The sequence below is a fragment of the Pelobates fuscus genome, chromosome 2, assembly GCF_036172605.1.
Source record: "Pelobates fuscus isolate aPelFus1 chromosome 2, aPelFus1.pri, whole genome shotgun sequence".
Classification (NCBI taxonomy): domain Eukaryota; kingdom Metazoa; phylum Chordata; class Amphibia; order Anura; family Pelobatidae; genus Pelobates; species Pelobates fuscus.
Genome location: NC_086318.1, coordinates 400,683,906 through 400,700,410, shown reverse-complemented (window position 1 = coordinate 400,700,410; position 16,505 = coordinate 400,683,906). Strand labels below are relative to the sequence as shown.

The following is a 16,505-nucleotide window of genomic DNA, read 5'->3' as shown; positions in this document are numbered from 1 at the left end:
ATCTCGCGAGAGGAACCTGGCAGAGCTGCAAGATAGAGCTCCTACAGATTCCTCTCCTGGCTGTCTCCCTCTCTCTCTAGCCGGCGGCCGCATCACACTGCATGTGGGCCGGTGAGGGAGATCTTTGATCTCCCCACCAGCCCGTCATGGAACACAGAATAGCGCTGGCCCTGCATGGACCGGCCGGGGAGGGCATTTGCCCGGTGTGCCCAATGGTCAGTCTGGGCCTGCCTCCAATGGTGCTTTACAAGACTTATAGCCAGAAAAACGTCAATGTGGATCTACCTTTTGGCCTTCCTGGTGTGCAGTCTAAATCAGGGTTGCCCAAAAGGTACATCCCCATATGTTTTCAAACTACAACTCCCATGATGCTGTGCAATCCTTTAGAATGACAAAGCATCATGGAAGCTGTAGTTTGAAAATATCTGGGTATCTACCTTTTGGGCACCCCTGGTCTAAATTGTATTCTTGGCTCTGAAGGTAACCAGCTGGTTTATCTCCAGGGTGACCTAGCCTGACTGTCAATGGCGCCTGTACAATTTTTTCAAACAACCACACATTAAATGACAGGCTTCCTACACACTGACAACAAACACATATCTGTTGTCTCAATGTGATATAACCCAACAGAAAAAGCTTGGAAAGTGCAGCTGCAGCAGGCAATGCAATGGACAGCCTCTGATGGAATCATAGTGCGACACATTGTATCCAGGGTCACCCAGGCTGTGTGAGGAGGGAGGGGGAGGGAGGCTGAGTGTGGCTGCTGAAAGTCCTGAAAGGACAATAAATCACCCCTGCTTATCTCTCTTGCATGTCAAATCCTTTGCCTTACAATCATCAGAAAGCATTTTCTTTATCTAAGCATTATTATAAGTATGTTCTCTTTAACTTTGCTTTTTTTTTTCTTTTGCAAATAAAACATTTCCCTTCCTTGTCTATTTTTATTTTATTTTTTATTTTTTTTACTTATTTAAGTATTTTACCAGGAAGGATACGTTGAGATGTCTCATTAACCCATTCAATCCCACATAAATGACAACCTTCTACTATACTCGGCACTGAAAAGGTAACAACATGACGACTTCCCCTCATCGCTCTGGACATAAAGTGTTACTATATATACACCTTCACTGAGCTATGTCTGTACTAACTGTTTCAGTCCCACAGGAATCACCACATTGTATCGCTTCGAAAGAACTATAAAAGTTAATGCATGACCTCTTCACATGACATCTCTGGACTAAAAGGGTTAATATATGTACATGTGGTGATAAATGGACTTTTAAACCCTTTTTACTCATTTATATATTCATATATCAAGGGGTTAATAAAGACACAAATCAATGATGGTGTATTTATATATGAATATATAAAGGGGACCAATAAAGGGAGAGCATTGTTTTTTTTATTGAGGGTGAAAGGATTAAGGAATTTACAAACTTTAGAGATGTGTTTTATTTTCCTTTCAGGACTTTGGGTAGTCACACTCTGGTTCCCTCCCCCTTCCTTCTTTCACAGCCTCACACAGTGTGTGTGCTCTTCCTGAAGCCTGCCTGAGGTCGTCACCATGTACTATAAGTTTAGCAGCTTCACACAGAAACTGGTCGGGGCATTGCCCACTGAGGCCTACCACCCACAGGTGAGGGGGATTGCTTGTACCCTGATAATAGCACTATAGATCCCAACAGAGGGGCAAACACATGCCATCTGTCACTGACCTTCAAAGCAGCCTGGAGGCAAATCTCCATAACTGACTTATAAGCAGAGCTGTATGGGCATATATAGAGGGCTATTTACTAAAATGAGAATTCAAAGGGAATTTCAAACTCAAGGTGCAAATAGCCAAACTGGAAACATTCTCTGAGTCAGCTATGCTTCTAGTTTGGGCAACATTAGCCTTAAAATAGAATTCCACTTTAAATTCTCACTCTAGTGAATAACCATGATAGTTTTGTAACACTTACTGTGAGCTCTCTTGGCTTTTGCAGAAATCATTAGTTAAAATGGATATAATGAAATAGTTAAGCACATTAACATTGGTATTATTTTTTAATGGCGTCTTTGTTATTAGAGTAGACACTGTGTGTTGTAATCTGATAATGTGATGTGTGTATTTAAAGGATCACTATAGTGTCAGGAAAACAAACTCATTTTTCCTTACCTTAATCCAGTGCCTTCAACCACTTACCTTAATCCAGCGCCGGCGTCCCTCGGCGCTGGTGACTTCTCCTCCCCCTTCCGACGTCCGCTCCCAAGTGGAACCAAATGCGCATGCGTGGCCAGAGCCGCACGCGCATTCAAAGCGCCCATAGGAAAGCATTACTCAATGCTTTCCTATGGACGTTCTGCGTGCTCAATGCAATTTTTTTAATTTAGCGTCGGGGAAGCGCCTCTAGCGGCTGTCAGGAAGACTGCCACTAGAGGCTAGATTAACGCTGCAATGTAAACATAGCAGTTTCTCTGAAACTGCTATGTTTACATCTAAAGGGTTAAAACCTGGGGGACCTGGCACCCAGACCACTTAATTGAGCTGAAGTGGTCTGGGTGACTATAGTGGTCCTTTAACCCCTTAAGGACACGTGACATGTCATGATTCCCTTTTATTCCAGAAGTTTGGTCCTTAAAGGAACACTATAGTCACCTAAATTACTTTAGCTAAATAAAGCAGTTTTAGTGTATAGGTCATTCCCCTGCAATTTCACTGCTCAATTCACTGTCATTTAGGAGTTAAAGGACCACTATAGGCACCCAGACCACTTCAGCTTAATGAAGTGGTCTGGGTGCCAGGTCCAGCTAGGGTTAACCCATTTTTTTTATAAACATAGCAGTTTCAGAGAAACTGCTATGTTTATAAATGGGTTAATCCAGCCCTCAAATCCTCTAGTGGCTGTCTCACTGACAGCCGCTAGAGGCGCTTGCGTGATTCTCACTGTGAAAATCACAGTGAGAGCACGCAAGCGTCCATAGGAAAGCATTGATAATGCTTTCCTATGAGACCGGCTGAATGCGCGCGCAGCATGGGAGGAGAGGAAGAGAGCTCCCCGTCCGGCGCTGGAAAAAGGTAAGTTTTAACCCCTTTCCTCTCCCCAGAGCCCGGCGGGGTGGGGGCACCCTCAGGGCACTATAGTGCCAGGAAAACAAGTGTGTTTTCCTGGCACTATAGTGGTCCTTTAACCCCTTAACACCGCAGCCAAATGTACAAGTTGTGAACGAAACAAAACGTAAACAAAACCTGGCATTTGCGCTATATGTCTGTCCAACCGTAATTCACCTCTTTCATATTAAATGCACCCCCCCTTATTATATATCATTTTATTCAGGGGAAACAGGGCTTTCATTTAATATCAAATATTTAGCTATGAAACATAATTTAATATGAAAAAAATGGGAGAAAATAAGATTTATTTTATTTTTTTAGTTCTACATGACATTTTAACTGTCAATGTCATAATACTGTTTGCTTTTACTGCAATAAAATACACATATTTGTATTCAACAAAGTCTCACGTGTAAAACAGTACCCCCCTATGTACAGGTTTTATGGTGTTTTGGGAAGTTACAGGGTCAAATATAGCGTGTTACATTTGAAATTGAAATTCGCCAGATTGGTTACGTTGCCTTTGAGACTGTATAGTAGCCCAGGAAATAAATTTACACCCATAATGGCATGCCAATTGCAATAGTAGACGACCCAAGGTATTGCAAATAAGCGATGTCCAGTCTTTTTTAGTAGCCATTTGGTCACAAACACTGGCCAAAGTTAGCGTTCGTATTTGTTTGTGTGTGAAAAATGCAAAAACCGCCAATTTTGGCCAGTGTTTGTGACTAAGTGGCTACTAAAAAAGACTGGACATACCCCATTTGCAATACCTTTGGTTGTCTACTATTGCAAATGGTATGCCATCATAGGGGTAATTTTCATTCTTGGGCTACCATAGGGTCATAAAGGCAACGTAAGCAATCTGGCGAATTTTAATGTGAAAAAAATGAAACACAAGCCTTATATTTGACGCTGTAATTTTTGAAAACACCATAAAACCTGTACATGAGGGGTACTGTTGTACTCGGGAGACTTCGCTGAACACAAATATTTGTGTTTCAAAACAGTAAAAAGTATTGCAGCAATAATATCGTCCCTGTAAGTGCTGTTTGTGCGTGAAAAATGCAAAAAACGTCACTTTTACTGGCGATATCATGGTTGTAATACATTTTACTGTTTTGAAACACTAATATTTGTGTTCAGCGAAGTCTCCCAAGTAAAACAGTACCCCCCATGTACAGGTTTTATGGTGTCTTGGAAAGTTATAGGGTTAAATATAGTGCTAGCAAATTAAATTCCCTATACTTTCGGCATGGGTGGTCAGGCAGGTCCCGCTAATTGTAATTAATTAGGATACCTAATTATGTAAAATTATTACATAAATATATGTGTAGAATTAATATATGTATATATATATACATATGTGTATATATACGTATATATATATATATATATATATATATATATATATATTTTTTTTTTTTTTTTTAATATTTTTATTTATATATAGGTATATATATATAGTGATATATACGTATATATTTATGTATATAGATATATATATTTCGTTCTGCGTGTATTTTGATATAAATATATATTAATATCACAATACAGTTAGAACGAAATAAAACACATCTATATATTTTTTAATATTTTATTTTTAATTATGTTTTTATTTTATTTTTTTACGTATTTACATATTTATTTTTTTATATTATTTATAAATATATATAACAATAATTATATATATATTTAATCAGTATCAGTCTACGTGTAATTTGATATTAATATATATATATATATATATATATATAATTATATATATATATATATATATATATTAATATTAAAATACACCTAGACGGTGTATGTGTGTGTATGTATATGTGTATATATATACTTAGATCATATATATAAAATATATATATATATATATATATATATATATATATATATGATCTAAGTATAAATTATTATTTTTTACACTTTTAACATTATTTTTATTTTATGTTCAGCCAGCAGGGGGACCAACTGTCATTACAGTTGGTCCCCCTGCTGGCAATGCCTCAGCCAGCTATACCGGCCATGTGATTGTGAGGTCCTCGCAAGGACCTCACTCTCACATGACCGGGAGGGACCGGAGGAGGAAGATGTGCCGCGGGGGGGCTCCCTGGGAGTCCCCCCAACCGCGACGCCGGCGACCGGGTAAGTTACTAAAAACCGGAGGGCGTACTATTACGCCCTGCGGCGTTTAGAGCCGCTTTTAAAAGGACGTAATAGTACGCCCTCCGGTCTTAAGGGGTTAAATCACTTTGTTTCTGTTTATGCAGCCCTAGCCACACCTCCCCTGGCTATGATTGACAGAGCCTGCATGGAAAAAAAACTGGTTTCACTTTCAAACAGATGTAATTTACCTTAAATAATTGTATCTCAATCTCTAAATCGAACTTTAATCACATACAGAGGAGGCTCTTGCAGGGTCTAGCAAGCTATTAACATAGCAGGGGATAAGACAATCTTAATTAAACAGAACTTGCAATAAAGAAAGCCTAAATAGGGCTCTATTTACAGGAAGTGTTTATGGAAGGCTGTGCAAGTCACATGCAGGGAGGTGTGACTAGGGTTCATAAACAAAGGGATTTAACTCCTAAATGGCAGAGGATTGAGCAGTGATGCTGCAGGGGCATGTCCTATACACCAAAACTGCTTCATTAAGCTAAAGTTGTTCAGGTGACTATAGTGTTCCTTTAAGGGGTTAACTCGCTGTGTGCCCTGTTAGTTGCTTTTGTTGTTTGCTAATCATTAAATGGACATTCTAAGCAACAAAATAACTACCCTTTCATCTGTAAACAATACCTGTTCTGTAAAATGCAGTGTTTACATTGTTTTTTTAATGAGACCTCTAGTGACTGTCACTCAGACAGCCATTAGCAGTGCTTCCTATTACAGTCTTATATGAATTGCAGGACTGGTGTTCAGTATTTACATGCTCAGCATGAAGATGCAAAATGCACCTCATAGAGATGCATTGATATAATTAACCTATGTGCATTCTATATCGGTATTATTACTATTTATAAAGCGCCAACAAATTCCGTAGCACTGTACAATCTGTGGACTAACAGATGCACAGGAACAGCACAGCACTGTGCTGGATGCACAGGAACAGAGGGTATTGAGCTCTGTTAAAACGAGCTTACTTTCTAGAGATAAATATATACTCCTATATACTGGTGACAATTTGCAAAAAAAACATACCTGCAGCTATAAGACCACTGCCTTTCTTAGAGTCACAGAAGATGGCTACACTCCGTAGGGAACGCATTGGATTGGCGGAAATCGGCAATTAGGTGGGATGGGGAAGGTGCCAAATGCTGACTTGGCCAATCAACGCCTCCTTTAGAGATGCATTGAATCAATGCATCTATGTGAGGAAAATTCAGTGTCTCCATGCAGAGTGTGGAGACGCTGAACGGCAGAACACTGCCCCAGAAAGTACCTCCAGTGGCCATCTGAGGAGTAGCCACAGGAAGTGTCCCAAGGGGGCAATGTAAACACTGCCTTTTCTCTGAATTAAGCTGTAGTTCTGGTGACTATAGTGTCCCTTTTAAAAAACAAAATAATACGGAATCTTAGGCCTCAAATGTGCATTTACAGAGTTAAATAAATTATAACTCTTTCTGCAGTTCTATCTAAAAAAAAGTGGTGTCTTATAATTGTGCATTTACAGTGTTGGACAACATTTTAACCACAAAGTTGGGTCTCTGCCACCCCTGCCTCCCTGCACTGCAGTTGATGCTTTCAGGTATCCCTGGGTACCCTTTGAGAGAAAACATGCGTATAAATAGTGCAAATCTCTCAATGAGTACCCACGTTCTCAGCCTATTGCCAGCCGCCCTGCTAAACCTACCTTATAACGCAGGGCAGAGCGTAAGCCAGGAGGCAGAGGTCTCAGACTGTCCTCTCACCTGAACAACATATACAGATATAAAGTATATATCCGGGCTGAGCAACCTATGGCATGACAGACCCAAACAGGCTGAGGAGATCCGAGGGTCTCCCATGGAGCTGGCGTATGAGTATTCCCAGTGAGGTTTCTTCAGATATCTGTTAGAACTATTTGTGATTACACCAGGTAGTGAGGAGCAATCTTCAATTTATTCAGCCACTATTGTCCCAGCCCATGACCTGTAGCTGGACTTCCAGGAAGCCACCCACACAGAAAGACATGCACATAAAGCTGCAGAAGAAGCCTCCACAAAAACAACACTACTGACAGCACATATACACAACAGCACAACCAGCCTCCCACATACAATACCCCAAGCAACCCATACACACAATGCGACATATACACAATCCCTCAAACACCCCGCATACACAGCACACACTCACACAGATACCAAGATACACACTCTACAAACATACAAAACTCACACAACACCGCAGACTGCTTATTCACCTACACAATATAACACAGCCGATATACATACAAACACAACCTTAAAAAGCAGTTCAATCACTCAAGCAGGATACAGCAACGTACATTTTAGTTTAAAAACATTAGAATGCAGAACGCACTACACCTGTATACTGGCACTGCAGCTGCATTGATGTTACCTCGGCTCCTGGCATTAGTAGAGTGTTCAGTGTTAGAGGATGGATTATGCCCAGCAGTTCCCCTGTTACCCATGAGGTCTGCTGATTTGAGGCAGGCCGGTTCATCGTGTCTTGCAACCTCCTTCTCTCAATCTCCTGCTGTGCTCTGCCCACAAAGTCTGGTTTGAAACTGCACAGCACATACTTACTGTGCTGCTCTGGGTGCCCTGAGCACTCTTCCTGCTGCCTATAACCAGGGATGGCCTGCGCGCCCCCTTGATATTTTGCCTTTTGAAACCATTGCTCTTCTATGGAAAGCCCTCACTTCCATTTTGAAATACAGTTTAAAGCGAGTGAGGCAGGAAACACCCCTTCTTTCTGCTTGCTAACTGGCATGTGTTACTAAGGGAGTTCAAAAAAGGGACAATTTTTTTTTTTTAAATGTGCATTTTTATGAAATAAGCCTGTATGGGCATGATGTTAGTCCCTAAAGCACTTCAGCTTGACGGACTAGACTTTAGTGTTTGTTTTAAGGGATTTAATATTGACAATGTCTCTCTAGTGAAAATTAAATAATATAAGTAAAAAAAGAAATAAAGCTAAATATTACCTCTGGATAAAGACACTATCCTTTAGGAGGAATTTAACAAAAGACCTTTACACCCACATAGCCTTTGAATATAAATTTTCTTACTTGCATTTTCACAATTCAGGAACAATAACAGAATAATAATTGGATGAGTAACAATGTAATGTGTCAATTGACATGCATTAAAACATTATATAATATGCAAACTATGAATATTCAAGTGTCAACGTGTACACCTTGTCATAAAAAAAAATCTCACCTACGGTTTTATTTGAGCAACTTTATCTCAATCCAGAGATTTGGGGCTATTTAGCAACCTGTTTGACAGAGTGTACACTGGTTTTATCTTGTGACCAATGTCAAGGTTGTATTGTCATTGGTAGCCTGTTTCATGTCAATAGGCACTTTCATGTGTTAAGTGTTGTATAGCACTTTCACAGATCATAAGCACAGGAACCAGAAACACTTGGACAGAAATAGGCCATCTCTTTTGGCATGTGGTATGAATAGACGTTGAAAGTTTCTATTTGTGATGGTTAACCTTGGCCTCAGGGCTGGCGAGTTTCATGAAAAATCTACTTTAACAAAATCTGAAAGTACGAGGTATTCTCATTATTTTCACTGATCAGAGCCGCTCACAGAATCCCCATTCATACATTGGAAAGCTGTCTTTTAAAACGTTTTGTGAAGGCTTGATTTATACCTAAAGAAACCTCTCTCTTTTCTGTTTAATATCTCTGAATTTGTCCCCATTAGATGGTACTCTCAGCTGCAATAATAGCATTATTACTATAATTTTTAACAATAGTTGCAATGCCGTACTGATACAATAAGAACAGAAGATCCTGCACGTTGCCCTGCAATCTAGCAATATTCTTCTTTATTTCTCCTTTTCCTACTGTGAAGGACCTGTGTTGTGCTCAAGGAATCTCCCTACATTCTCAGTAGATCTTCCACGTCATGAAAAGGAGCAGTGGGGCATATGTGCCAATCTGTGCAAAAGAGAACAAGTGACTGGCTAAAGCAGAGATGGGTAACCTTTGGCACTCAGGATATTGTGGTCTACATATCCCTTATTGCAGGCAAAGCATCATTGGAGAGGTAGTCCAAAACATCAGGACTGCCGAAGGTTGTCTGTCTCTGGGCTAGAGGCATGTAGACGGGTCACATGCTACACTCGAACAACCAGATTTTATGTGATTTGTATAACCTGTATGCGGAGACTCTAGCTCTAGGCTGGTTCAGCATTGCAAGAAACCTTCCTATGCACAAATATTAAGAGGATATGTCTTGATGGTTGATCTAGTGCTGGGGTAGTCAACTGCCCACTAGTGGGCGGCTTGGGAATTCAGGTGGGCGGTGGTTGTTTTGCAGAAAACGCCCAGTGGGCCTCAATGCCTGTGGACCAATGCCGGCAGGGGAGATCCTTTAATTTCACCTGCCGGCCCATGCAGAGCCAGCCTTGATGTAAGCCCTTTGGCGCTGGTTAGGAGATCAAAGATATCACTCAACAGCCTGCTGGCACTTAATTCCAGCAGAGGGAGGGAAGTGCCTGGGAGGCTATAACCCGATGCACCACACACACACACACACACACACACACTGCTACAAAATTTAGAGCTTGACTATTAAGGGTCCAATATAATTTTCAGAATATGTAGAAAACCCTTTTGTTTGAATTCTATTCATAGGGCAAAATAGTGTCATTCTTTGCATGTAATTAAGCCATTACTGTAGGTCAGGAGTAAGGATGTACTCTACATTATTTAAAGGGGCACTAAGGGCACCCAGACCACTTCAGCTCATTAAAGTGGTCTGGGTGCAATGTCCCTGTCCCCATAACCCTGCAATGTTATTTAAATAATTACTTTGCAGTTCTAAGACTGCTTCTATTGACTGTCAGACAGCCACTAGAGGTACTTCTTATTGCTACGTGACTTTTGGTGTTACTAGCCAACAATGAAAAGGAAGCATTTACACGAAAAAAGCCTGCAAGGATAGTCTATAGACACCAGAACCCTTAAATGACCACTCTAGGCACCCAGACCACTCAGAGAAACTGCTATGTTTATAATAGGGTTAATCCAGCCTCCAAATCCTCTAGTGGCTGTCTCACTGACAGCCGCTAGAGGCGCTTGCGTGCTTCTCACTGTGAAAATGTGCGTGCAGCTCTTGCCGCGCATGCGCATTCAGCCGAAAGGGAGGATCGGAGGCGGAGAGGAGGAGGAGAGCTCCCCGCCCAGCGCTGGAATAAAGGTAAGTTTTAACCCTTTACTCTCCATCCAGCCCGGCGGGAGGGGGTCCCTGAGGGTGGGGGCACCCTCAGGGCACTATAGTGCCAGGAAAACGAGTATGTTTTCCTGGCACTATAGAGGTCCTTTAAGCTGTAGTTGTTCTGGTGACTGTAGTGTCCCATTAAGATATACTCAAAGGTAGGGGAGGAGACATCACTAATCTTTTGTTATTTGGAAGTCAAGTGGATATTTTATTTACAAGTGAGTGTTCCCTTTGGTCTAAATTCCATGTATTACACATCATATTTTGTATAAAATTCTATTAATATTGATGTGCGCAGGACGATTTTATTAGGTGCCAGACTGGAATTTACCTACTCTTGTTTCTGGTCAGACTTGGCTCTTTTATTCTTGCTTTGTTTTCCATCTTTTCTACTAATTATTAACTGTGTCCTTTCATTTAAAATGTTTCCAATTTTACATTGTGGATTACTGTTAGTAATTTTTTTTTACATTTTATGAATGTATAAAAGCACATAAATAAGTACTGCTCAGGGTTTATTTTTTGTTTTAGACTATTTTGTTTGTCTTAATTTGACTTTGATTTCCTTTTTTTTTTTTTTTTTTTTCTTACAATGGGCAGCCAGCGACTGGATTTACATGATGGTTTTTTTTATTTATTTCTTTTTTGTTATTTTATAGGGACTGAGACCTTCCGTTTACTCTGAAGCACCTGTAGCTATCTTTTCCAGCCCAACAAAATTATCAGCGGATTCTTCATCAGCAGCAGAATATTTGGGAAAGAACAGAGTCCCAGAACTGCAAAAACTTTTCCAGGTATCGGAACTGGTTCATGATTTACGTGTAAAACATTTTAAAATATTTTAGTTCAATTTTCTAGACGGTATCTGAATGTAAAACAAATCGTTTTGTTTTATAATAACCAATTGTTGATCGATATATATATGTTTCATAAGTATTGAGTCTTGACATTTCTTAAAGCGGCACTGTCATGCCGAACTTGCCTTTTCCCAATCGATTCCTCTTCTCTCCCTCTCTCAGGATCTGTTCTTCTTTTCTTCCTGTCTGCTCTAGTTTTCTTTAAAACTTAAGAAGAAGTAGGGACTATTTCTCTTCTGGAGGTTTCCTTTTGCGGAGGAGCAAAGTGTGCTTCATTTCTGGTGGTCACAGCAATTTTCCCATGATTCTTAGCTTTCCTCCCTGTTCCCACGATGCCTCCTGTCAGTATTGCCGAAAATCCTGTCACTTAGGCAGGACCCTGGCAAAACTGCCAAATTGCGTTCTAACAGTTTCTCCATTCGTGTTAGAACGCAATTCGGGACTTTGTTCGTATCTGAATTTCATTTGAAAGAATGAAACTCCGATCCTATTCATTGCTGCGGCTGCCTCTTGCAGCTGCTTAGTATATAACTCCCTAATTCCCACGGTATCAGGGAGCTATCTACTAAGCCCCTCATTATCCACCCCCCCCACCCAAATAAAAAGTTACCCCTACTTACCCCCCTCACCCTAAAAAAATAGTGAGGGGGGAATAAAATAACTAACCTGAAAAGAAAAATGGAACTTGCCATTTGACGTCTTCTTTTTTCTAAAATCTTAATTTTTCTGCCCCAAAAAAGGGCAAATAAAAAACCATCATACCCGTCGAACTTAAAATAAAATAAAAAAACCCGAGCGCCAAAAAAAAATCCAGACGAAAAAGAAAAGGGCTCCGCGCAAACTGAGCTCTGCAGGGCGTGGGAAGGCTTATAAAGCCTTGCCCCGCCCTGCAATTAGGCTAAGAACACTCTGATTGGTTGGTTTAAGCCAATCAGAGTGCTCTTTGTCATTTTACACAGCGTGGAAAAATTCCAAAGAACTTTCCCACGCTGTGTAAAATGACACCGAGCACTGTGATTGGATGGATTTAAAGCTAACCTGTAAAGAAAAATGAAACTTACCATTTGACGTCTTCTTTTTTGCAAAATCTTCATTTTTTCAGCCCCAAAAAAGGGCAAAAAAAAAAAAAAAAATCATACCAGTCGAACTACAAATAAAATAAAAATAAAATGGATGAAGATGGATAATTTTTTTTTTTTTGCGCTTGTTTTTTTTTTTTTTTTATATTATTTTAAGTTCGACTGGTATGTTTTTTTTAATTTGGCCTTTTTTGGGGCTAAAAAAATGAAGATTTTACAAAAAAGAAGACGTCAAATGGTAAGTTTCATTTTTCTTTACAGGTTAGTTATTTTATTCCCCCTCACTATTTTTTTTTTTTTAGGGTGAGGGGGTTAGGTAGGCAGTAACTTTTTATTTGGGTGGGGGGGTGACTATGGGCTTAGGGACCCCTAGTCACCTTTGATTGGGGGGGTAATTTGTCTTAGGGCCCCCACCCTCTGCATGGGGGGCAGGGAGGAGGACAGTAGGTCCCCCCCCGGGTCCCCACCCGCTGCAGTAGGTCTCTCCCTCCCCCCCCCCCCGCCTAGGGGTGGGGCCGGTGGGGGGAGGACAGTAGGTCCCCCCCCCCCTCATTATATTTATGGACCCCACCCACCGCTTAAGGGGGGGGACCACAGTAGGTCTACTATCTTTATGGCCCCCACCCACTGGCTGCTCACTGCTTACTAGACATGCCCCTACTCGCGGTATAGCGAGTAGGGACAGATCATTTACTAATAATAGGTAATCTTAAATTAGTAAATGTGGCTGAAAGACCAATTTAGGTCTTTCAGCCTTTTAGTAGATTGCTCCCTGATATTGTGGGAATAAGGGAGTTATCTACTAAGCGGCTGCAAGATGCAGCCGCGGCAATAAATAGGATCGGAGCTTTATTCATTCAAATAAAATTCCGATATGAACAAAGTCCCAAATTGCGTTCTAACACGAATGGAGAAACTGTTAGAACGCAATTCGGCAGTTTTGCCAGCGTCCTGTCTAAGTGACAGGACGTTCTGCAATACTGACAGGAGGCATCGTGGGAACAGGGAGGAAAGCTAGGGATCATGGGGAAAATTGCTGTGACCACCGTAAACGAAGCACACTTTGCTCCTCCGCTGGTCACTGTGTAGGAAACCTCCAGAAGAGAAATAGTCCCTACTTTTCCTTAAGTTTTTAAAGAAAACTAGAGCAGACAGGAAGAAAAGAAGAACAGATCCTGAGAGAGGGAGAGAAGAGGAATCGATTGGGAAAGGGTAAGTTCGGCATGACAGTGCCGCTTTAATACTGGTATAAAGGTGATTGCTTACAATATATTTTAAATGTAATTGTAGTGCATTGTTTGCAGTAATATGATTAATCTTATCTATGATGTAGTGTTCTTATGTCAACAGATTGTTTTTCAAGCTGCAGTAAATCCATTTAGATTTGTAATGGACACTGGATTAGACGCATAAACGCACTTTGTTATGAGTTTGGGGTGACTAATATTGAAATAAAGAAAATGTTGCAAATAGAGACATAGACCCCACTGTCTGTCAAGATAACACTTGCCAGTGGTATCTTAGTGACAGAAAAATATAACCCTGCCACAAAGTGTATTTTTAGACTAGGTATATTGCCTTTCCACATCAAAACCACAATGTTTACTTGCCTAAAGAAAGGTCTCTTTGCAACCGGTGGTGTTGCTAGCTTCCAGAAACAATTTGGAGCTATATCCCCACCTCCCAGCACATTAAGGTGAGGCCCGTGTATCCTCTGAATCCTGGGGTTCCCTGATGTCAGCAGGGATTTAACCCTGCACACAGCATTCCAAGCCGTCCAACAGCCTTTAAAGCCTAATTTAAGTAGGACCGCATAGAAACACCTTGTTAAGAGTTTAATATCATTATTATTTTTCATTTATGTATTTTTATTATATATTTTATTAACCATATCACTCAAATTATGTCAGTGTATACCAGTTTAATAATGTATTGGGGGGGAACTCTGGAAAAATATAACAACAAACTGCACCGTTGCCATTAGTCCATTATACAATGCCAAAGCTGCACGCTGGAGCCTGCTTACAGCAGCAGCATAAAATTAAAACAGTCTGACCTCGAGCAACCGAATGATGTATAAAGTCTACAGTCTTTGCAAGTGTGTAGCAGGCAGTGCAAGTTAATAAGACCGCACCAAATTGGACACTTGGCGATCTTATAACGGCAGTTCTATGTGTGGGATACAAGTGTGTGAGGTTGATTTAAAGGGAAACTATAGTGCCAAGAAAACAACTGTAGCTTCCCCCTCTGTCAAGGCACCCCTGCGCTCTCCCCCTTCCCACCTGTGGTGCAGAAGGGGTTAATAACCCTACTTGTCACTTACCTGGGTCCAGCACCAAAATCCCTCGACACTGCCTGGCACCACTCATGCTCCTCCCCTTCCACCGTCCGCACGTGGAGGAGACCTACTGCGCATGCGAGCCAATGGCCGCACTCTCATTAGGATTTCCCCATAGGAAAGCATTCAATTTCATTGCGTGAGGACATCCAGCGTCATTTTGGCAACCAAAAGTCACCTTCGAGACCGTAAGTCCCTCAAGCGACTCTTTGGTATACAGACACTGGAGGAGGAGTTAACCCCAGCAGGTAATTATTGCAGTTTATAAAAACTGCAATATCTACATGCTCAGGGTTAAAGGTGATGGGACAATGAGCAGAAGTGGTCTGGGTGCCTACAGTGTCCCTTTAACTGTATAGTGCCAGGCAAAATTGGTGGTGCACTTAATGGAACATGATAATATATATGGTAATATCTTCATATTTGTGTTAATCATTCCTATAGACTTGTTTATTATTGTGTTTCACCACTTTGAGTTTCTGCAGTATCTAAAAGCATAATTAACAGCTGTCAGTCACCTTTAAGATTTTTTTATTTTTTTTAATTGTAGTTTTTTTTGGGGGGGGGGGGTGAGCAAGGGTGGGTTGCTTGTTTTAATGTATTAATGATGTGCTGTTAACATTCTGACAGAATTGGCTATTTTTGAGTATCATTGAGCCGTTATAATTTGCTATTTTTAAAAAGGTGACTGGTGTAACTCAACCACCTGTGAATCTTTTAATGTTTTACTTTGGTTATGTCTTTATATAACCAAAGTAAATCAACATGGGTTCTGTATTTATTATAACCTGGCAAATTGATCATTTTAGGGACAAATTAAAATTGAGGCCAAAATAGTCCATCTGGAAATAACCTTTGATCACAAGTCGGCTCTCTTCACATTTGCTGTAGAAGTCATTTGCGCCACCTATTTTCTTTTTTATATTTTATTGCTAACAAATAATGGATCAAACAGGTATTTTTTAAATAATTTCCCCTCTCTTTTTTTCCTCTACCATTTGAAGAAATCTGATGGCATTCCAGTACATTTGAAACGAGGCGTCCCTGATCGGCTCCTATATCGTACTACTATGGCATTGACACTTGGAGGGACCATCTACTGTCTTATAGCCCTGTACCTGGCAGCACAGCCTAAAAAGAAATAACACCCGCAGATGAATGGAACTTAAATACATTTGACTCTCATGGAACATCAACAAACCATCGTCTTTGATTTTTGAGCTTATTTTTATACCTCCACATATTTCCATCTGTTATGTTTTTAAACTGATAAAAGTTCCCTACCTCTCCTGAAATGTTTGTATTGCTTCATTACAAGTACAAGAAAGTAATGAAAAATGCATTATCTGTGTTGTTTTTTTGGTAATCAAGTGGACTTTTATGTAAATCTACTCAGATAGCCCAATGATTTAAATCTCAGAATCGTACTTGTCCATCTTTGACCACTCTTAAGTAACCAGATGGCTTGACTGAGTACTAGTCGATTACAGGGATGACACATTGGTTAAATGACTTCAGGCACCATAACTACTGTGTGTTGTAGTGGTTATGGTACTTGGAATGTTCCTTACAGTGTACATAGTATGTTGGCTTGTAGGGAAAAAGTGTGTCATGCACCACACAAGAGCCTTTCATTTGTGTCAAGCCCATGTGGTGACACACATTGGTAGGTATAACATTTTGATGTTTGTTGTACCTAATATTGATACTATAGATAAATGAAAAT

At 40.4% G+C, this 16,505-nt stretch overlaps 1 protein-coding gene across 1 annotated transcript; it reads left to right on the top strand.

Moving 5' to 3' along the window:
* The first annotated feature begins 1,501 nt into the window (after positions 1–1,501).
* Positions 1,502–16,068, top strand: LOC134587493 (cytochrome c oxidase subunit 7A-related protein, mitochondrial). The gene is made up of 3 exons (XM_063443897.1): positions 1,502–1,639; positions 11,165–11,299; positions 15,784–16,068. The coding sequence occupies exons 1-3, from the start codon at positions 1,568–1,570 to the stop codon at positions 15,922–15,924; spliced, it is 348 nt and encodes a 115-aa protein (XP_063299967.1). The 5' UTR covers positions 1,502–1,567; the 3' UTR covers positions 15,925–16,068.
* Positions 16,069–16,505: the final 437 nt, after the last annotated feature.

Coding starts and splice junctions, on each gene's coding strand:
- LOC134587493 (XM_063443897.1), top strand. CDS start 1,568: ATGTACTATAAGTTTAGCAGCTTCACACAGAAACTGGTCGGGGCATTG. Junction 1,640..11,164: donor CTGAGGCCTACCACCCACAG/GTGAGGGGGATT, acceptor GTTATTTTATAG/GGACTGAGACCTTCCGTTTA. Junction 11,300..15,783: donor AACTGCAAAAACTTTTCCAG/GTATCGGAACTG, acceptor TACCATTTGAAG/AAATCTGATGGCATTCCAGT.